General features: G+C 45.4%; 1 protein-coding gene across 2 annotated transcripts in view; it reads right to left on the bottom strand.

The window, feature by feature from the left end:
• Positions 1 to 1,182: 1,182 nt before the first annotated feature.
• ADPGK (ADP dependent glucokinase) overlaps positions 1,183 to 18,590 on the bottom strand; it is a 42,880-nt gene continuing 25,472 nt past the window's right edge. The window contains exons 4-7 of one of the 2 annotated variants that reach the window (XM_059371889.1): positions 10,481 to 10,601; positions 5,965 to 6,161; positions 5,321 to 5,419; positions 1,183 to 2,749 (exon numbers count right to left, since the gene is read on the bottom strand). In XM_059371889.1, coding sequence (XP_059227872.1) covers positions 2,195 to 2,749; positions 5,321 to 5,419; positions 5,965 to 6,161; positions 10,481 to 10,601 — 972 coding nt within the window. In that variant the 3' untranslated portion in view covers positions 1,183 to 2,194. The remainder of the gene's footprint in view (positions 2,750 to 5,320; positions 5,420 to 5,964; positions 6,162 to 10,480; positions 10,602 to 18,590) is intronic. The other variant, XM_059371890.1, reaches the window with a different exon arrangement.

Genomic DNA, 18,590 nt, shown 5'->3' with positions numbered 1-18,590 from the left:
GAAAAGGTGGGACGTCTGGAGGGGCCCTGTGCGCATTCCTGACTCCGTGCAGCTCATTCAGGCACAAGTAAAGCTTCTCAAGACGGAAAGGAATACTTGCCCTATACGCACAATGCATTGGGATACTTTGTGTTAACCACCAAAATGACTATAAAAACACTGCTCTAGGGGCGCCTGGGTGGCTCAGTGGGTTAAGCCTCTGCTTTCGGCTCAGGTCATGGTCCCGCGGTCCTGGGATCGAGCCCCACATCGGGCTCTCTGCTTCAGCGGGGAGCCTGCTTCCTCCTCTCTCTCTCTCTGCCTGCATCTCTCCTGCTTGTGATCTCTGTCTGTCAAATAAATAAATAAAATCTTTAAAAAAAACAAAAACAAAAACAAAAACAAAAAAAACACTGCTCTAAGGTACGTGCTGATTACATGTTCCTGACGTCCCCATGCAAACTGGGGGACCATATATACGAAAGCAGAGGGGAGCAGACAGCTCGGAGCCGGACTAAGAAAAAGGCCCGTGGGAAACACCTCAGTACTCTCACAGCTGTCTTCGGTTTACGTAACAGAAGTGAGGAGTTATTCCAGCTCTTCTTGGAAAAACAGAAAGCTCTTCCCACTTCAGCCTTTCTAATACAAATAGGCTAGGAGCTTGGTGTTTAATTATTTTTAATGGAGCCTGGAGGCAGAGACTGATGGGGTAGCAGCCAGAAATTCCCTTAATTGCTTGCTTTGAATTTCAAGCTCTAGGTTTAAATTCTCTTTGAAGGAGTGAGCAAGCCTTTCCTTCTTACCCACAGCAGGCGGGGGAGGCCATACACAAAGAACCCGAGGTAGTTTTGAGGTTCCAGAAGCTGCTAAGAGCCAGGTATGAACTGATTACCCCTGACCCAAGTCAGCCAGCCAGCAGCTGCCGCGTTCACACCGCTCTTTGAACTGAGAAGGCTCACCGCACTCTTCCAAACGGCTGTTCCACAGTGGCTTGGCTACTCTGTCTTGGTACTACTGTCTTCTGTCACCTTAAACCAACAGACGACAGATCTATAGCTCAGGCTCAGCGGTGGGGAAAAAATAAACACCTCAGGAGCAGAGTAACATACAGCTCACGTCCTAGTCAAGATCAGAAATGATTAGACTTTTCCGGCACCAGAGTGGGGCTGGGAGAGAGAGACTCAATCACAAGCAGACTTAGGATTCCTGAAATGTAAATTGTTTTTAATATATTTAAAAGCACACGGAAGTCTCCTTGACTTATAAAAAAATAAATACATAACATGACAGATTTATTCATGATTCTGGGGCTCGGATGAGGTAAAACTTTTTAATGGATGTGGTGTGTCAATGTAACACAGACATGATCTGTTACACACGCAGAAGCATATTCCAGTTGTAAAAGCAAATTCCTTCAACGATCAGAACGAACAAAGATCAGTCTTCCACTGTAGAAAGTGTATCCAGAGCTGGGGGCTGAGACTGGGCCCAGGCACAGTGGGCTCTAGACCAGCCTACAACCCCGGGGGAGGGCAGAAGGCAGAGGCTGGCAGTCCCCAAGGCCACCACACAGGCGAGCCAGGCTTCTGAGCAAAGGCAGAAAATGAAGGCCTTCCTCAAAGGCGGCACAGAGCCTCAGCTGCAACTATGAAGCCACAGGGACGACTGTTCTGTCCTGACTTGGGGCTCTGTCTGCACTTTGAGAGCAGAAGACTACGAAGGTGTGCTCATTAAACATTTTCGTTGTAACACTGAATGGAAATCGTGATCCTGCCCATGAGCACAGAGTGGGGAGAGAACACGAGACCCTCGTTCTGGGCTCCACAGGGGCCGGGAGCCCAGGAGAGCCTGGGCCCCTGGAGAAGTGCTTTCTTCAGCGGACATGCTCTCCAGAATGGAGTCTGGCCTGAAATAATTGACAACGCTGCACAAAATGGGGACATGGCAATCAAGTTTTACCCCTGTAACACACAACATAAAAAAACTCCCCAAATCCAGTCTTGTTAGTAGATAGCTAAATTCTGATTAAAACCTGAAATGTTTCTGTGTAATCGTCAACAGGCTGGAATGTATCTGATACAGTTGAATCTGTTGTTTCTTTGGCTATCTATCCTTCAATTAGATCTAGAAACTGTTTGGACACCCCTCCATCCTATGTTTCCTGTAATTTAAACTGGGTAGCTCTCCTTCGGAAAAATTACCCACAGCCACCTTCCTAGGAGTGCGGGCGGACTTCTGAGTAGAAGAGGCCTTCGGCGGAAATGGCATCTCCAAGGCCCACTGTTCGAATGGGATCTTTACACACCAGCACCGGTGTGAAGTGGAAGGATACGCCCTCCCTGTGCCACTTGGCTACTGGCTCGTTGGGGTTTATTACGATCCTCGAGCCCGCCTCCGAATGGGAGGTCATGAACTCACGGGGTGCCCGCAGGGACACTCGACTGGCATCGATGGTGTCTGTCGCACAGGCCTGTGTCCCAGCCACGCGAGCGCCCGCGGCCACAGCCGCCAGCTGATTGGCCCAGTGTCCATCAACAGTCGCCAGGATGTGGTAGACTAGTGTGTGGAAATGGATCCTGGTGAGGTCCGAGGCTCTGCTTTTACTCCTCCCGTGTTCCTTCAAGATCCAAAAGAGGATGTCACTGACCATGCCCACGTCGGGGATGCCATTCCATGAAGAGAGAGAGGAGTGAGGGCCAGATGCCGCCTGGCTGAGGAACAGCAGCTCCTGTTCGTTCAGGCCCAGAGAAGTCACCGCAGGAAAGACCTGCTAACAGAAACATAACGGAGGTCTCTTTCTGATGGACACCTCACTCCCAAGAGACCCGAGGACACAGTGAGTGACTATAAGTCAGGGAAGGCAGGCAGAACGATGTTCTTCCTTCCCATGAGACTCCCTGCCCCAAAAGTGATGGTCACAGGTACTGCTTTGGCCATGACACCTCTAACCGTACCTTCATTATCCCTTGGGATAAATCCAGAAAGTGGCAGTGATACTGCTGTGGACTCGGTCTTTTGTTACATTCACTCAAAGGGCAGAGAGGCACCTACTTCCTATTTCTGTCCATGGTGCCTCGCTTGAGACTTTGCACGCACAGCAGACCCTTGCCTACCGGTGGGACATATTCCCAAACGCCAGCAGGCACCGGGCCAGTGGAGCAGAGAAGGCTCTGGCAGCACACAGGCTCAGGTGGTTCCGTGTACACGCCAAGAAGCAGGGAGAAAGGTCTCCTGTTAGAGCTAAGATTTTAAGCAGGGATGGGTTAGGTAAGGCTGTATTTAGTGCTGATGGTGCGCATGGGGTACTGCAAAGGAGCCGCTGAGCCGGTTTTAGTCTTAAGGGGAGCTGCTACGACCTCCTGCTCTCTGACCTGGTGCTCCTCTCCTCGAAGCCAGAGCACTGCACACACGGGGAAGGGAAGGGGTATGTGTGGGTGCATGTGGCTTTGCTAACGTAAGAGCTCTTCCACTTAGGGCATGTGCTGTGCGAGGCCCCGAGCGGGTGGCTTTTGCTCATTCAATTCTTACCATAACCCTCCCAGAGCAGGAGGAATTGCCTCCATTTACCAGCTATGGGGACCAAGGCTCAGAAAGGTTAAATAGATACACAGAAAATGAAGTAAACACGGCTTTTTTAAAAAGTGGAAAGGTAACCTTAAAGAGGAAATGCAAATTAAAACCTCTACTGAGAGAGACCAAGTGCAAACCCTGACATAAATGGCGGAGTGTGGGCGATAACCATGTGTGTGAGTGAGGGGCAGACACTCACGGCAGTGACACTGGGGGTGACAATGCCTGCGGCGGGGGAGGTGGTGGCTGTGCGTGGTGGCTATTTGGGAACTCACCACATGCTACAAACTTGAAACTACCCTAAAAGGTAAAGTCTATTAAAACAACCAAAGATTATTCTCAAATATTTTTCACCTGTCAGACTGGTCAAAGAATGCGTGTTTCTAATCACATCCTGGTGCCAAAGATACGAGGAAATGAGCACTTGTAAAGGGTTCCAGTGGAGGTGAATGGGGACAGCTCTTGCGGAGGGCATTCTGGCAGCATTAAACTTACAAAGGCCTTCTCGGCTGCCCCTGGCAGTTGTACTCCTGCGAATTCATCGGACACATGTACCTGCTCAGGGGAAATGAAAGTCACGTACGAAGTTCTCTGCTGCACCACCGCCTGGGATAGCTAAGGTGAGAAACCAAGATGCCCACCAAGACGGTGCAGGGTGAATAACCCAGGGAACCCCATACTCCCTTTCATCACCTGGTTGTGAAATGGCAGGATGTTCCCCGGTGATGACGAAGAAAAGCCCTCCAAATCCAATCAGTGAAAAAAAGCCAAGTGCAGAACAGTCTATATTCTGAACACTGTGCTACCTTTTGGGGTAAAAAGGAACCAAACATTAAGGCTACATTCCCATGTTTGCTTCTATCTATACAGAGACACTGGAGGCATAAGGATGAAACCAAGAAGATTCCTAACAGTGCGTACAGGTGGTGGGAGACTTCATTGTGTATCTTAGTATTAATGGGGTTTGAACCATATGAATAACCTTTTAACCCCTTATAAAGGTTAAATAATAAAAAAATAAACGGTTACATAACTGGTTGAAGTTCAGAAAGCTAGAGAATGGCAAAGCTGGAGCTCTAACCCCAGCTTCTGAAGCCTGTGTCCAGATGCACCATACTCCTGGGTCTGATCGCGCCTACCTTCCAGAGGCAGGAGGCGAACGCCTTAGTGCCTGGTGGTGAGGAAATGAAGCTCCCCTGAAGTTGCTCTCCTCTGAGCTTCTGGAACTTCAACTGAAAGCAGCTGCGCTGGTCTTTCTGTTTTCTCCTTTGGGTTCTACTACAAAAACCGTTCACTCCAACTTCTCCATTCCAGGAGAAACAGGACCCACAGATCCACTGGTGGTGCTGCCACATTTCTTTTTTTTTTTTTTTAAGAATTTTATTTATTTATTTGACAGAGAGAGATCACAAGTAGGCAGAGAGGCAGGAAGAGAGAGAGGAAGGGAAGCAGGCCCCTGCTGAGCAGAGAGCCCGATGCGGGACTTGATCCCAGGACCTGAGATCATGACCCCAGCCGAAGGCAGTGGCTTAACCCACTGAGCCACCCAGGCGCCCTGCTGCCACATTTCTAACCTAGTAGGGGATCCTGGTCCACAACGGCTCTGGCTCCTCCTCTGGATCTCTGTGGAGCCAGGTCTGAGTGACAGAACATCCCTACCTCAGGATGTTCTGAGCCCCAAGAGCTGGCCCCACTGGAAAAGGGCACTTCTCTGCGAGGCCCCTCGAGAGTGAGGGCCACAGAAGGCCGCACACACTGCCCCTGTGCTTACCTGATGCACGATGCTCCTCATGAGCTCCTTGTTGGTCATACTGGCCAGCTCGAGGTGGATGGGAATACCAGTAGGGATGTCAGAAATGGAGCTAACGACCTGCCAAGAGAAGAGCACAGTGGTGCCATCAGAAGCAGAACTCATCAAGAGGGAAGAAGGGGTCACGGCCTTTTTTGCATCACGATGAAAGCCTAAGCCCCCGGGGGTCACACAGCCTCCAGACGAGGGATGCTCTTGCTGACAGGGAGGAGTCAGGGTGACAAACTCTGGGCACCAAGAACCGCCCCTGTGCACTAAGGGAGCAGCCTATTCCCGGGGCCTACCCTGAGGAACCGCAACACAGCTGATGTGAGATGACACACAGGACACAGAGGACGCAGACCACACACACCGTGGCTGGAGCCACACTCAGTGTAGTGCAGGGCACAGAGGCTCAGGCAAGAGGAGGTTCTGCCCTGTCCTACTCGAGCTGCCGCCGCGGCCAAAGGAGCACTGGGAGGCACCTCCCCGTGGCGGCGGCCGTGAATCATCCTTGGGGGCCAGGACCGACGCCCAGGCAGCTCGAGCTGCAGAGGTCTAGAGCAGCGGGAACCTGAGGAAAAACGCTAGCCGAGATCTGGGAAATTCTGTGACAGTGCTATTACCTCCAAGAGCCTCTTCCTCTGGAGCTCCTTGCTTTGTCCCTCCATCATGTGCAATCCAGAGAGGACCACCAGGTCTGGCTGAAACTCCTCCAGGCTAGACACAAACACCTCCAGCATATTCATGGCCCCGTTGGAGAGGTCGTGGGAGAAGATGAATCGGTTGGCATGGGGAGCTTTTAACCGGCCCCACTCCTCCCCTAGAGAAGCCCAGTCAACACAATGGGAAGAAAAGGAAGAGGCTTTAAGTCTCCTAGCTGAGGGGGCTGGAGGGGGCCTCCCTGGAGCCCTGGGCCTAGGCAGGCTGGCTTCCAGCCGACTGGAGCCTCGCTATGATGGCCTAGCCATGATGGCGCTGCAGCCAAGAGGACCTGCTCAGTTAAGAAACCAATGAACAGGACTGGACCCCAACCCAACAGAACAACAAACACAGCGTGGGTGCGCTACGCCTTTTTTAGGGGGCTGCCAGTTAGTCCCAGGGAAGTTCTATTGCCCACTGAGCTCTCACACAGGATGCCTGGGTCCCTTCCCCACTATAGAGCGGCAGCACAACCTCCAGATACCAGCACCCAGTGCACACCGTGCACATGGGACACACGACCTTTCTCAAAGCACTTCCCACCTCACAGCTGGGCCCCACGGAGCCTGGAATTCCACAAGTCAAGCTGACCGCGGCCCCTCCTCCCCGCTGCCTGCTGATGGTTTCCCGGCACTTGATCCAGATGGTAGCGTCTGGCTGCGCTAGCCTCCTCTGATCAAGCTGCTTTGGAATAATGCCTGCTCAAGACCAAGTTCAAGTGCTACCTCCTCCCTAAGTGACTGCTTACTGCTCCAACCCGAGGTGCACTTTCACTGCTTTGAACATCCATAGAGGCTTCCCTTCATATGGTTTGGGGAATATCATTTTTCTTTGAAGTACCTCTTTTACAGTTCTGAATGAGTACTCAAACTTAGACCATTACTTAACTTCCCTCACATCTGTGCCCCATATCTCCCCACACAGAATGCCAGCTCCTTGAAAGGAACACTGTATGTCTCGGGTTCTCCAAGCCCTTGTCCCAGGCCCACTCAGCATCTGCTCAATGGATCCAAACCAAGGGAAGCTAGAGCCACTTGTGGATGGGTCTTCTGGTGGGGGGAGCAGTTTGGGATCTGTGCCCACCACAGGAATGGCTCTCCCCACAGGCCCCGCATCAGAGTCAGAATCTCCTGGGGAGCTGAGTTTTAAATGTGCAGGTGGCGAGGCCCACCGCCAGAGATCCTGATGTGCACGTACGTGGAGAACTACCCTGAAGACCCCACAGTGGCCAAGCATTTGAGAGGTGTGCGCTATGGCGGGTATCCTAAAGCAGGGCAAGTGACAGAGGCCTTCCCCGGGTTCACTTGGAGAAGCCTCACCACCCATTCTTCTGCCAAGACTCGGTAGCAAATCTTGAAACTCAGTCAGTGCAAGGGCTACCTAGACTCTGCACCTACTTCAGGCAATTCCCAAATGACCCCCCTGACCCCCAGCCAGCATGGGGGCTTTTCCTGAGACTGAGGGGCAAGACTTAGGAGCTGGGTTTCTAGAGCTTTCCCTCCAAGTAAAGAATTCATCTCATTTACAAAATTAGAGTTCATACACTGAAAGCTCGTTTTTCACTGGTTTCTATCACATTTACTGGACACTCCTTCAGAAGGTTTTTCCTTAAGGCAGACAAACTGCAGCAAAGGGTTTCCTCACACTGCAGGCTGATGTGCTGTTATCAGCAAACCGCTTCCTCCTTCCTACAACGGGCCTCTCTGCACAGAAGCCTTGCCTCTCCAAGGGGAGTGTGCATGAGTGTGCGGGCCTTACTCTGGAGCAAGGGTCAAGGCTGGCAGGGCCCAGCTTCCCTTTACTGTGAGTTCAGCTTTACTGATTTCATTCCTCTGAAAAACATTTTATATGTGGGTCATTCATATAAAAATCTTTGAAAACAGAAAAGGACATTTCCTCCTTACAACCCCCAACACAATGGTTATGCCGGTTAAAATGCCACAGTCCTTTAACTCCTTGGTCCACGCCTTATCATTTGTCCACAGAAATCATCCAATAATGGTCCACACAGCTGAGTGCAACACTCTGAACCCATTTTATCTCCAAACACCCAAAGCAAGGGCGGCCTCCCCTGCTAAGCCTCTCCTAATTTCATGGCCTCACCCCTATGAAATTAGGTCACAGGACCTAATTTCACATTCCTAAACGTGAAATTAGAAATTTCACATTTCCTAACTCTGCCAACCCCACCAGACGCAGCTGCTTCCTCCCCTGGGCCACTGCTGGTGCCTCTTAAGGACGGGACACATGCTTTTGTCATCCTCTGCTCAAGAGCTCATGACCCGCAGTGAGCTGAGCACTGGACCCACGCCTTCCGTCACCAGCTCATCCTGCCTCACACTGTCCCTGCATGCAGCGTGTGAACGAATGAATGGGCAAAGGAACAAGTCAACGAGAGGAAAGACTGAGGACTTCGATGGCCTGTGACAACAAAGAATATGGGTATGACTCCAAATTCAACATCTCCCCCAAAGACGAGATTCTGCACAAGGGGAGAAATCCACATCAGAGTCCTCCCGAGGGCAGGAAAAAGTGAGAGAAGCAAAATAAATAGGCCTCTGCAGGCAAAGACGAGAAGGGAAGTGGAGAGCTGCTCCTTGACTGTTCCCACAGGACACAGGACTGACAGAGTGGCCTGAGAGGCGAACCAACTAGAATGCAGACAGGACGAGTCTGGAACCTCAAAGCCCCCTTGTTCTCACAGAGCTCGAAATGTGTTTCTCTGAGTGATCCCTTCTCTCAATTTACCGTCCTGCCCTTTGGCCACTACGTGTGACTCAGTACATCCCCAGCCCAAAGCCTGAAAACAAGCTTCTCTGGGCAAATCTGGCAGGGGAAAAGGAGGAAATGATTGGTGACAAATCCTCTTTTTATTCATCTAAATTTGAGAGAAGCTGGGGATGGATTTCTGTGAAGACAAATGATCTGAGGGCTTCTGCCACCAGACTAGGTTCCCTCCAGGGGTCAGTGAAAATGTAATTTCAAATAAAGTTTAATGGGAGGCCCTGCTTTGTACTAACAAAATAAGGCACAGAAAAGAAAAACTAAAGTGTGGGGTTTATAAATCCAAGGATGGAGATGGTCTCCTTTCAAGATTAGCTGTGCTGTCTGCTTACCTCCACACGAGGCACAGCTGTCAAATCCAAAGCAAAATCTGGCTGAGGAGAGCAGTCTCTCCACCCTGCAGTCACCAGGGAAGATGACAGAAACCAGGAACCAGGAAGGTCCCCGGGTCAGGAGGGGAGCACCAGCCGGGTAACAAGGGAGAGGAATCTGGAACTGGCAGCAGCAGCACTTCCAAGGCACATCTTTAGCTCTTCCAGACCCTTCCTGTCAACAGTCGGGTTCATGCCTTTCACTGAAGGAGTGAACCCTTGCCACAGTCTTAGCAGTAAGAGCTATCATTCTGAGTTTCTGAGAAACTCCAAACTTGCACACAAGGAAATGTGTACTGCCTACTGCAACGGTCTGTCCATAATGTTCAGACCTAGCCCTTCCCAACTCCCTGATCCAATAAACAACCCAAAGAGAACCAGTGACAAACAATTCTTTTTATGCACATGGAAAACATAATTTTCCAGGAGCACTCTATTTCCTGTCTCACATGAATTACTCTAACAGGTGAGCTTCTCTTAAATCAGCTTGGAAGCAAATCACTGAAGCCTATTAAAGCAGTGCTTTAAGGGACCAATTAGTCTATTTAGATGCTTGAGTCTTTGAGTTAATCATGTGTTGAGTCAGACATTCAAGAGTCTGAGTTCTAAGCAGAGGAAAGAGACAACAGCAAATACACAGAATTAAAGAGTTAAAATGTGTTCAGGTATTTAGGATTCTCTAAGAATCAGAACTGTGGTCTCTGTGACAAAAAATTTCTGGGATTGACGCTGGGTGGGCTGGATCTGGACTCAGGAGCACCGAAACATTATATAATGGAAAATAATGTAAGTGTTGCTAAATACAAACACTTCACTACCACACCCCAGGGAAAATAAAATCCTTCAAAGGAAGTTTGCCAGAGGCCTGGAATCAATCCCAAACGGCTTGGAACAGTTGGCCAGAAAAGCCTAGGGCAGAATCCAGCATAGCGCTGAACAGATGTTACTTGCCCTTCTCTTTCCTTAGTAATAAAGAAAAACTTCCTATATGTGTGTTTAACACATTCTCACTTTTATTCAAGATGCTGGTTTTCCTAGAGCCGAACTTCTCTTGGGTTCAGATCAGTTTTGTCTGTAGATCTGGGAATTTTCTTCAATGTTACACTACTCTCTATTGAGACAATGGCCAGTTTCAGCTCAGCAGAACCAAGAGGTCAGGGAACTTGTAAGGCAAGAAAGGGTCCTGTCAACTTACAAAGATCAATTTCTAGCACAGTTACACCCCAATCTGACAACACACAATCCTCTGTCCAGTCTCACACCATTACGTACTCATTTCTCTTACCTGCTTGATATTCTAAAATAAGGTGGAACTCATCCACTTCCTGCAATGACTCTGGTGGAACAAATACATTATCATCAAGAAGTTCATGCAGCTTTGGACCAACTGGACCGCAAAGAAGAACCTGGAGACAAGACACAGGAAATCTATCAGGAGATCTGTCCCTGTTCCCACTGAATCTATACAGTGACCAAAAAGGTACATTCAGGACGCTCCTATTCATTTCAACCAAAAACTGGAATCCAAATGTTATTTTAAATGCTTTGGTTTGGAGGTATGTAGTAAGTCCTATTACTATCACATATATCCCTATGGAGGGAATGGCCACCAGAAATGAGGGGCTGAGAAGAGACCTGACTCATACCTGTTAGACAGATACCTCCGTAGCTGTGGAATCTAATATACTCTGCAAGGGACTGAATATTTTTGTCCTCCCCAAAGTCCTATATTGAAGCCTAACTGCAGATGTGACAGTATTTGGAGACAGGGCTTTCAGGAGGCAACTAAGGTCCAATGAGGTCATACAGAGGGGATCCTAATCCAAGAGGATTGGTGGCCTCATAAGAAAAGGAAAAGTGAGAGCTAGGTCTCTCTCTTTCCATCTTACCCACTGAAGAAAGGCCATGTGAGGACACACCAGAAGGTGGCTGCAAGCCAGGAAAGAAGCCCTCACCAGAAACTGGACCCTGCTGGAATCTTGATCTTGGACTTTCCAGCCTCAGAATTGTGACAAAATAAATTTCTGTTGTTGAAGCCACCAAGCCGATGGCATTTTGTTATTACGGCTAAGACACACTCCACTCCCCCTTTCTTTTCTTTACTCACTCATCCTACGTAAGCAAACAGAGATGGCAAGTTGCTCAGAGCTGCCTGATGAGGACAATTCTGTTTGAATCTTACAGAGTTTAGAAAAGAGCCTCGGGATGACAATATGGCCCCCAATCACAGGACCTAATTTGTGGGATCAGGCCCCTAGTATACTTGGCTGTTATGTGAACAGGATAGCCTTCCAGAGATGGGAATTAAAGAGCACCTCAATTCAGCAAGTTGGGGGAGGGGGAGGTGATCTGAAACTTTTCCTAAACCTTTTCAACTCCAACCTGGGCCTCTCCCTGGCTATTCCTTCTAGAAGTCATTTCACATCTACTGATGTTCTTCACAAGCTGCTATTCCTGCCACACCTCTGGACCCCACTCACAGCTGGGCCAACCTGCTCATAACCACCAAACAATGAGGCTTGGACAGGGATGTAAAGGAAAGTTCCCAGAGATGATCAACACGATTTCAGATTTAATGTGCCCCACCCAGAGAGAGGCTTCAAAAGGCATTTTACTTGACAATTAACTGCTTGCTTGTACAGTTGCCACTTTACTTCTTTTGTCTAATTCCTGGTCAGAACTTTAGCCTTCAAGATGAGAGAACACAGGCCAAATTTTCCCTCCTTTCCCAAAACAAAAACAGACAAAATATATGAAACACAGGTTTTTACAACATTTGGATACAACAACAAAGGACAGTGATTCCTAACAGGAAAAAAACGAACTGAGTAAGACCTACAAATGCCGCATGAAATTACCTTAAAGGAGTTTCCAGATAGACAAAAAGAGTTCATCATCAGTGGACTTGCACTATAAGAAATGTTAAAGGAAATCCTTCAGGCAGAAGTCAAATGATACCAGATAAAAGAAGAAATAAACATCTAAACAATGGAATGAGGAGCACCAGAAATGGTAACTCTGGATAAGTACCTAAGATCTTTTTCTTACTACTGAAATCTCTTTAAAAGATAATCAACTGTTCAAAGAGCAGTATTAACAACACCAGATGAGGTTTATAACATACACAGAGGTAAACCATATGACAACAACACTATAAAGACCAGAGAAAAGAAATGGAAGCACCTGTTTATTATAAAGTCCTCAGATTATACATGAAGTATGACATCACTGACCATAGACTGTGATGGCTAAAAACGTACACTATAAATCTTAAAGCAACCATTAAAATAACGAAGAATTATAGCTAATAAGCCAGAAGATAATATGAAAGTGTAGAAAATAATTCAAAAGAGTGCAGAAAAAGAAGGAAAAGGGAAGATAAAGAGGTGGGACAAACAGAAAACAAGGAGCAAGATGTCAGACTTAAACCCAACCTAATTTATTAACAAACACATTAAGTGTAAATGGCTTAAACAGCCCAATTAAAGGAGATTGTCAAAGTGGATTAAAAAGCAAGCCCCAAATATATGATGCCTACAAGAAATATTTATTTATTAATTATGAAATCTAAGTCACCTTTTTATTTACTTTGCAACAGACTAGTATGTTGTTTTTATTTGGACACATTACTACTGCCCTCTCATTTTGTTTTTAATTGATGTATAGTTGACACAAAATGTTACATTAGTTTCAAGTGTATAATATAGTGATGCAACCAATCTATATGTTATGCTATGCTCACCACAGGTGTAGCTACCACCTGTCACCAACACTATAACAATACCACTGTTACATAACAACACCAATCAATTGTTATATAACAATACCAACACTATAACAATACCATTGACTAGAATTCCCTATGCTGTACCTTTCATCTCCATAGCTTTTTCATTCCATAACTGGAGGCCTATACCTCCCACTACCCTTCATCCATTTTGCTCATCCTCCCACTGCCCAAGAAATACACTTAAATGTACAGACACCAAGAGGTTAAAACACAAAAATGGAAAAAGTTGAGTCACACTAACGCTAATCAAAAGAAAGCTACAAAGGCAATTTTAATCAAAACAGATTTCAGAGCAAATACTTTGAAATGATTTTCCTTATCCCTGGCAACGACAGAGAGGTCAATTCATAAAGAAGATACAGCAATCAGAAATAGTTAGATATACACTTAATGACAGGGCTTAAAAATACATGAAGCACAGAGTTATAGAACTGTAAGGGAAATAGATGAGAATGTTAACTATAGATGAGAATGTTAATACTTGCTTCTCAATAGACACAAAATCAGTAAGAATATAGACCTAACAATACTACCAACCAACCTGGCCTGACATTTCTATCCATTCAACAATATTATATACTTCTCTTCCTCCTCTATCCCCCACCCCCATTCTCCCTGGCACACATGTTCTCTATCAAATAAACAAAATCTTTAAAAAAAAAAAAAAGGAACTTTACTAAGATATACCACATTCTAGGTCATAGAAAAAGTCTCAGTAAATTTAACAGATCAAGAGAAGTATACTCTCCGATCACAATGTAATTAAAATAGAAATCATTAGATTTCTATTTCTGGGAGGCTCAGACAATTAAGCATCTGCCTTTGGCTCAGGTCATGATCATGGGGTTCTGGGATTGAGTCCCTCATCCGGCTCTCTGCTCTGCAGGCAGTCTGCTTTCCTCTGCCCCTCCTCCCACTCATTCTCTCAATCTCTTTCAAATAAATAAATACAAATCTTTTTTAAAATAAAAAGAAAGAAATCATTAGTAGAAAGGTATCTGGAAGTATTTAGCTATCCCCAAGTACTTAGAAAGGAGATCACACACTTATAAATAGTTCAAGAAATCAGAGGGTTATTAGAAACTACTTTGAATTCAATGAAAACTACAATTATCAAAATCTGTGGGATGCAGCTAAAGAAGTAGTTAAGGGGAAATTTATAGCACTAATCATCTATATCAGAAAACAGTCTCAAATCAGACCTCAGCTTCTACCTTAAACTAGAAAAAGAGCAAGTTAAACATGAACAAGACTAATGAAACACAAAAGAGAGAAACAATAGAGAAAAATCAATGAAACCTAATATTAATTATTTATTGCAAAGATCAGTAAAATTGATAAAACTCTAAGCAAACTGATAGTGAAAAAAAAAAAGATCACAAGGGGAAACTGCAGAAAGATCCTGAACTTGTCTCCTCCCACAGACACAATGAGCCTGCAACAATACACAGAGCAACTCTCTCTGAGAACAACTGAAGATTAGCAAAACAACTCTTCCACATTAAAGACATAAAGAAAAAGACATACTGAGAAGGGCAGAAGGGACACAGACACATTTTGGCTGGGATCCCAACCCCTGGTGTCCTGACCCACAAGTGGGAGGCAGAGCACAGGTGTGGAGGTTCTCCCTGAGGAGTGAGGGGTTCAAACCCTACACTGGACACCCCCTGCTCTAGGATCTGCACTAGAAGGAGGAGCCTTTATAATGCTGGGCTCTGAAAATCAGAGGGGCTTAACTCTACAGGAACAACAGGGTTACAGTAGACTGATACTTTGCTACTGAAGGGTGTACACAGAATCTCACTCATGCCAAGACCCAGGGCAGGGCAGCAGTTTGAAAAGCACCTGGGCCATGGAAGAGATCTGACTAATTTTAGGATGTGTGCTGGAGGGGAAGGGATCTAGAGGAAATTTCTCTGTGAATAGAAGCATTAGCACGTACCATTTTTTGTCCTCCTTCAGCCTAGCTGGCCTGACATTAGGAACAAAAGTTCTAGCACTTTCTATCTACTTCACTACCACTGCTCACCCTGTTCCTGCCATCCCCCTGCAGACCTGCCCTCCCCGGCAGGTACCCCCTCCAAAGTGGCTCTTGCCCCACCACACCTGATGGGCAACCTCTTCTGGGATCTACACCTCTCTAAAGCCACTCCTGCCCCGGGAAGGGGAGGCCAGCCCCAACCACCAGTGCCCCTGCACCAGCCACAGCCTCTGAGCTAGCCAGGCAAACCCCAACCACCAGCGTGCCTACAGCACTTGCAGCCCAGCACAAGAGATGGTATGTGCAGCCCACACAGGCAACACTCTAGAGTGACTCTGTTGGACTAGCAGTGACTGCACTTCTGGGCCCCAAAGGATACCTTCTACACAAGGCTACCACCTTCAAGACCAGAAGATGTGAATGAACTACAAAATACATAGGAACAAACAGAGAGACAGACAAAATGAGACAGAGAAATATGTTCAGAAGAAAGACCTCAGAAAAAAGAACTAAATTAAACAAAAAAGGAATCGAACTGATAGAGTTCAATGTAATTAATGGTTATAGAGACATTCGCTGAACTTGGGAGTGGATGAACTCAGTGTAACTTTAACAAAGAGACAGAAAATATAAAAAGAACTAATCAGAGCTGAGCAGTAACTGCAATGAAAAATACACCAGAGGAAATCAACAGCAGATTGGAGACTGCAGAGAATGGATCAGTGCTCTGGAAGGCAGATAGTAGAAACCACCCAAACTGAACAGCAAAAATAAAGAAAAAAAAATGAGGACAGATTAAGGGACCTCTGGGACAATATCAAGGGACATAACATCAGCATTATAGGGGTCTCAGAAGAAGCTGAAAACTTCTCTTCTCCAACCTGGGGGAGGAAACAGCCAGCCAGGTCCAGAAAGCATAGACAGCCCCAAGCAAGATGAAGCCAAGGAGTCCTCCAAGACACATAATAATTAAAATGTCAAAAATTAAAGAGAAAACCTTAAAAGCAACAGGAGAAAGGTAACTGGTTGGTTACAGCAAGACCTATAAGACTACTGGCTGATTTTTGAGCAGAAACTATGCAGGCCAGAAAGGAGTCCTATGACATATTCAAAGAGCTGAAAGGAAACCACCTACGACCAAAGATACTAAGGATATGGTACCCTGGAGAACTATTACTAGGATACCCTGCAGAACTGTCATTCAGAATTGAAGGAGCGATATTTCCCAGACAAACATAAGTTAAAAGGTGTTCACTACCACTAATCTTATAAGAAATGTTGATTTTTTAAAGCAGAAATGAAGAGGCCAAAACTAGAAGAAAATTATGAAAGGAAAAAATCTCACCGGTAAAGGAGGGAGACAAACCATAAGAGACTCTTAATCTCAGGGGTTGAGAGGGGTAGGGAGAAGGTGGTTGGGTTATGGACATTGGGGAGGGTATGTGCTATGGTGAGTGCTGTGAACTGTGTAAGCCTGATGGTTCACAGACCTGTACCCCTGGGGCAAATAATACATTATATGTTAATAAGAAAATATTTTTAAAAAGTTAAAAAAAGCAAACATATAGTGAGGGTAGCAGATTAGTCACTTACAAAGTTAGTGTGAAGGTTAGAAGACAATAAGAGTAAAATCAGGGGCTCCTGGGTGGCTCAGTGGGTTAAAGCCTCTGCCTTCAGCTCAGGTAATGATCCCTTGGTCCTGGGATTGAGCCCCACATTGGGTTCTCTGCTCAGCAGGAAGCCTGCTTCCCCACCCCACCCCCACCTGTCTCTCTGCCTACTTGTGATCTCTCTGTCAAAGAAATAAAATCTTAAAAAAATAGAGAGAGTAAAATCAACTAAATCTATATTAAGTAGTTAAGAGACACACAGAATTTTTTAAAAATGTAAAATATGATTCCAAATACATAAAACATGGGGTGGGGGGGAGTAAAATGTAGTGCTTTTAAAATGTGCCCAACCATCAACTTAAAATAGAATGCTATATATATGGGATGTTATATACTAACTTCACGGTAACCACAAAACAAAAACCTACAAGAGATACACACACACAAAAATAATCCAAGTGCAACACTAAAGAGAGCCATCAAGTCACAAGGGAAGAGAGCAAAAGAATAGAGAGTAACTACAAAAAGAACCATAAAACAAGAACAAAATGGAAATAAGTACATACCTATCAATAATTACTTCAAATGTAAATGCACTAAATGCTCCAATCAAAAGACACAGGGTGTCTGGATGAAAACACCAGAACCATCAACACACTGCCTACAAGAGACCCACTTCAGACCTAAAGATAAATACAAACTGAAAGTGAAGGGAAGAAGAAAGATTTCCATGCAAGGGAAACAAAAAAGCTGGAGTAGCAATACTAAATGAGACAAAACAGATTTTTAAACAAAGACTATTATAAGACAAAGGGCATTACATGATGGATAAAGGGGCCAATCTCACAAGAGGATGGAACAGTTGTAAGTATCTATGCATCCAACATAGGAAACCTATATATGTAGATATATAAAGCAAATATTAACAGACATAAAGGGAGAAATTGATAGTAATACAATAACAGTAGGGGATTTTAACACCCCATTTACATCAACAGATAGACCATCTAGACCAAAAGTCAATAAGGAAAGTGGGTTTGAATGACAAATTAGACCAGGGGGACTTAACAGATATACACAGAACATTCCACCTAAAAATAGCAGAATACACATTCTTTTCAAGTGCATATGGAACATTCTTCAGGCTAATTAATGTTAGGACACAAAGCAAGTCTCAATATATTTAAGATCAAAATCCTATCAAGCATCTTTTTAGACTATAATGGTATGGTAACTGGAAATCCATTCCAAGAAAAAAAGTGGAAAAAAACTATGTAGAAGCCAAACAACATACTACTAAACAACCAATGGGTCAACAAAGAAATCAGTGGAAATTAAAAAAAAAAATACCTTGAGATGAATGAAAATGGAAACACAGTATTTTAAAAATCTTTGGGGCACAGCAAAAGCAGTTCTAGGAAGGAAGTTTATAGCAATACAGCCTACATCAAAAAATAAGAAAAACTCAAACAATTTTTTCTTAAAGATTTTATTTTATTTATTTATTTGACAGAGAGAGAGGGAACACAAGCAGGGGGAGTGGCAGAGGGAGAAGCAGACTCCCCAGTGAGCTGTGAGTCTGATGCAGGGCTCGATCCAAGTACCCTGAGATCATGACCTGAGGTGAAGGCAGATGCTTAATGACTGAGCCACCCACTCGACCCTCAAATAAACAATTTAACCTTGACCAAAAGAAACTAGAAAAAGGGTAACAGTAAAAACCCAAAGCAGAAGGAAGGAAATGATACCAAAGAGTAGAGTAGAAATAAATGAAATAGAGACTGAAAGAACAGAAAAGATTGATGAAACTAAGGGTTAGTTCTCTGAAAACACAAAAGTGATAAACTTTTAGCCAGAGTCATCAAGAAAAAAAAAGAGGGGACTGCTGACAAACTAGAAGAAATGGACAAATTCCTAGAAACCATCTTCTTCTTTTTTTTTTTTTAAAGATTTTATTTATTTATTTGACAGAGAGAGATCACAAGTAGGCAGAGAAGCAGGCAGAGAGAGAGGT

The sequence above is a fragment of the Mustela nigripes genome, chromosome 13 (genome assembly GCF_022355385.1).
Source record: "Mustela nigripes isolate SB6536 chromosome 13, MUSNIG.SB6536, whole genome shotgun sequence".
In the NCBI taxonomy this organism is placed as follows: domain Eukaryota; kingdom Metazoa; phylum Chordata; class Mammalia; order Carnivora; family Mustelidae; genus Mustela; species Mustela nigripes.
The sequence above is the reverse complement of the archived record's forward strand: the minus strand, read 5'-3'. Positions and strand labels throughout refer to the sequence as shown.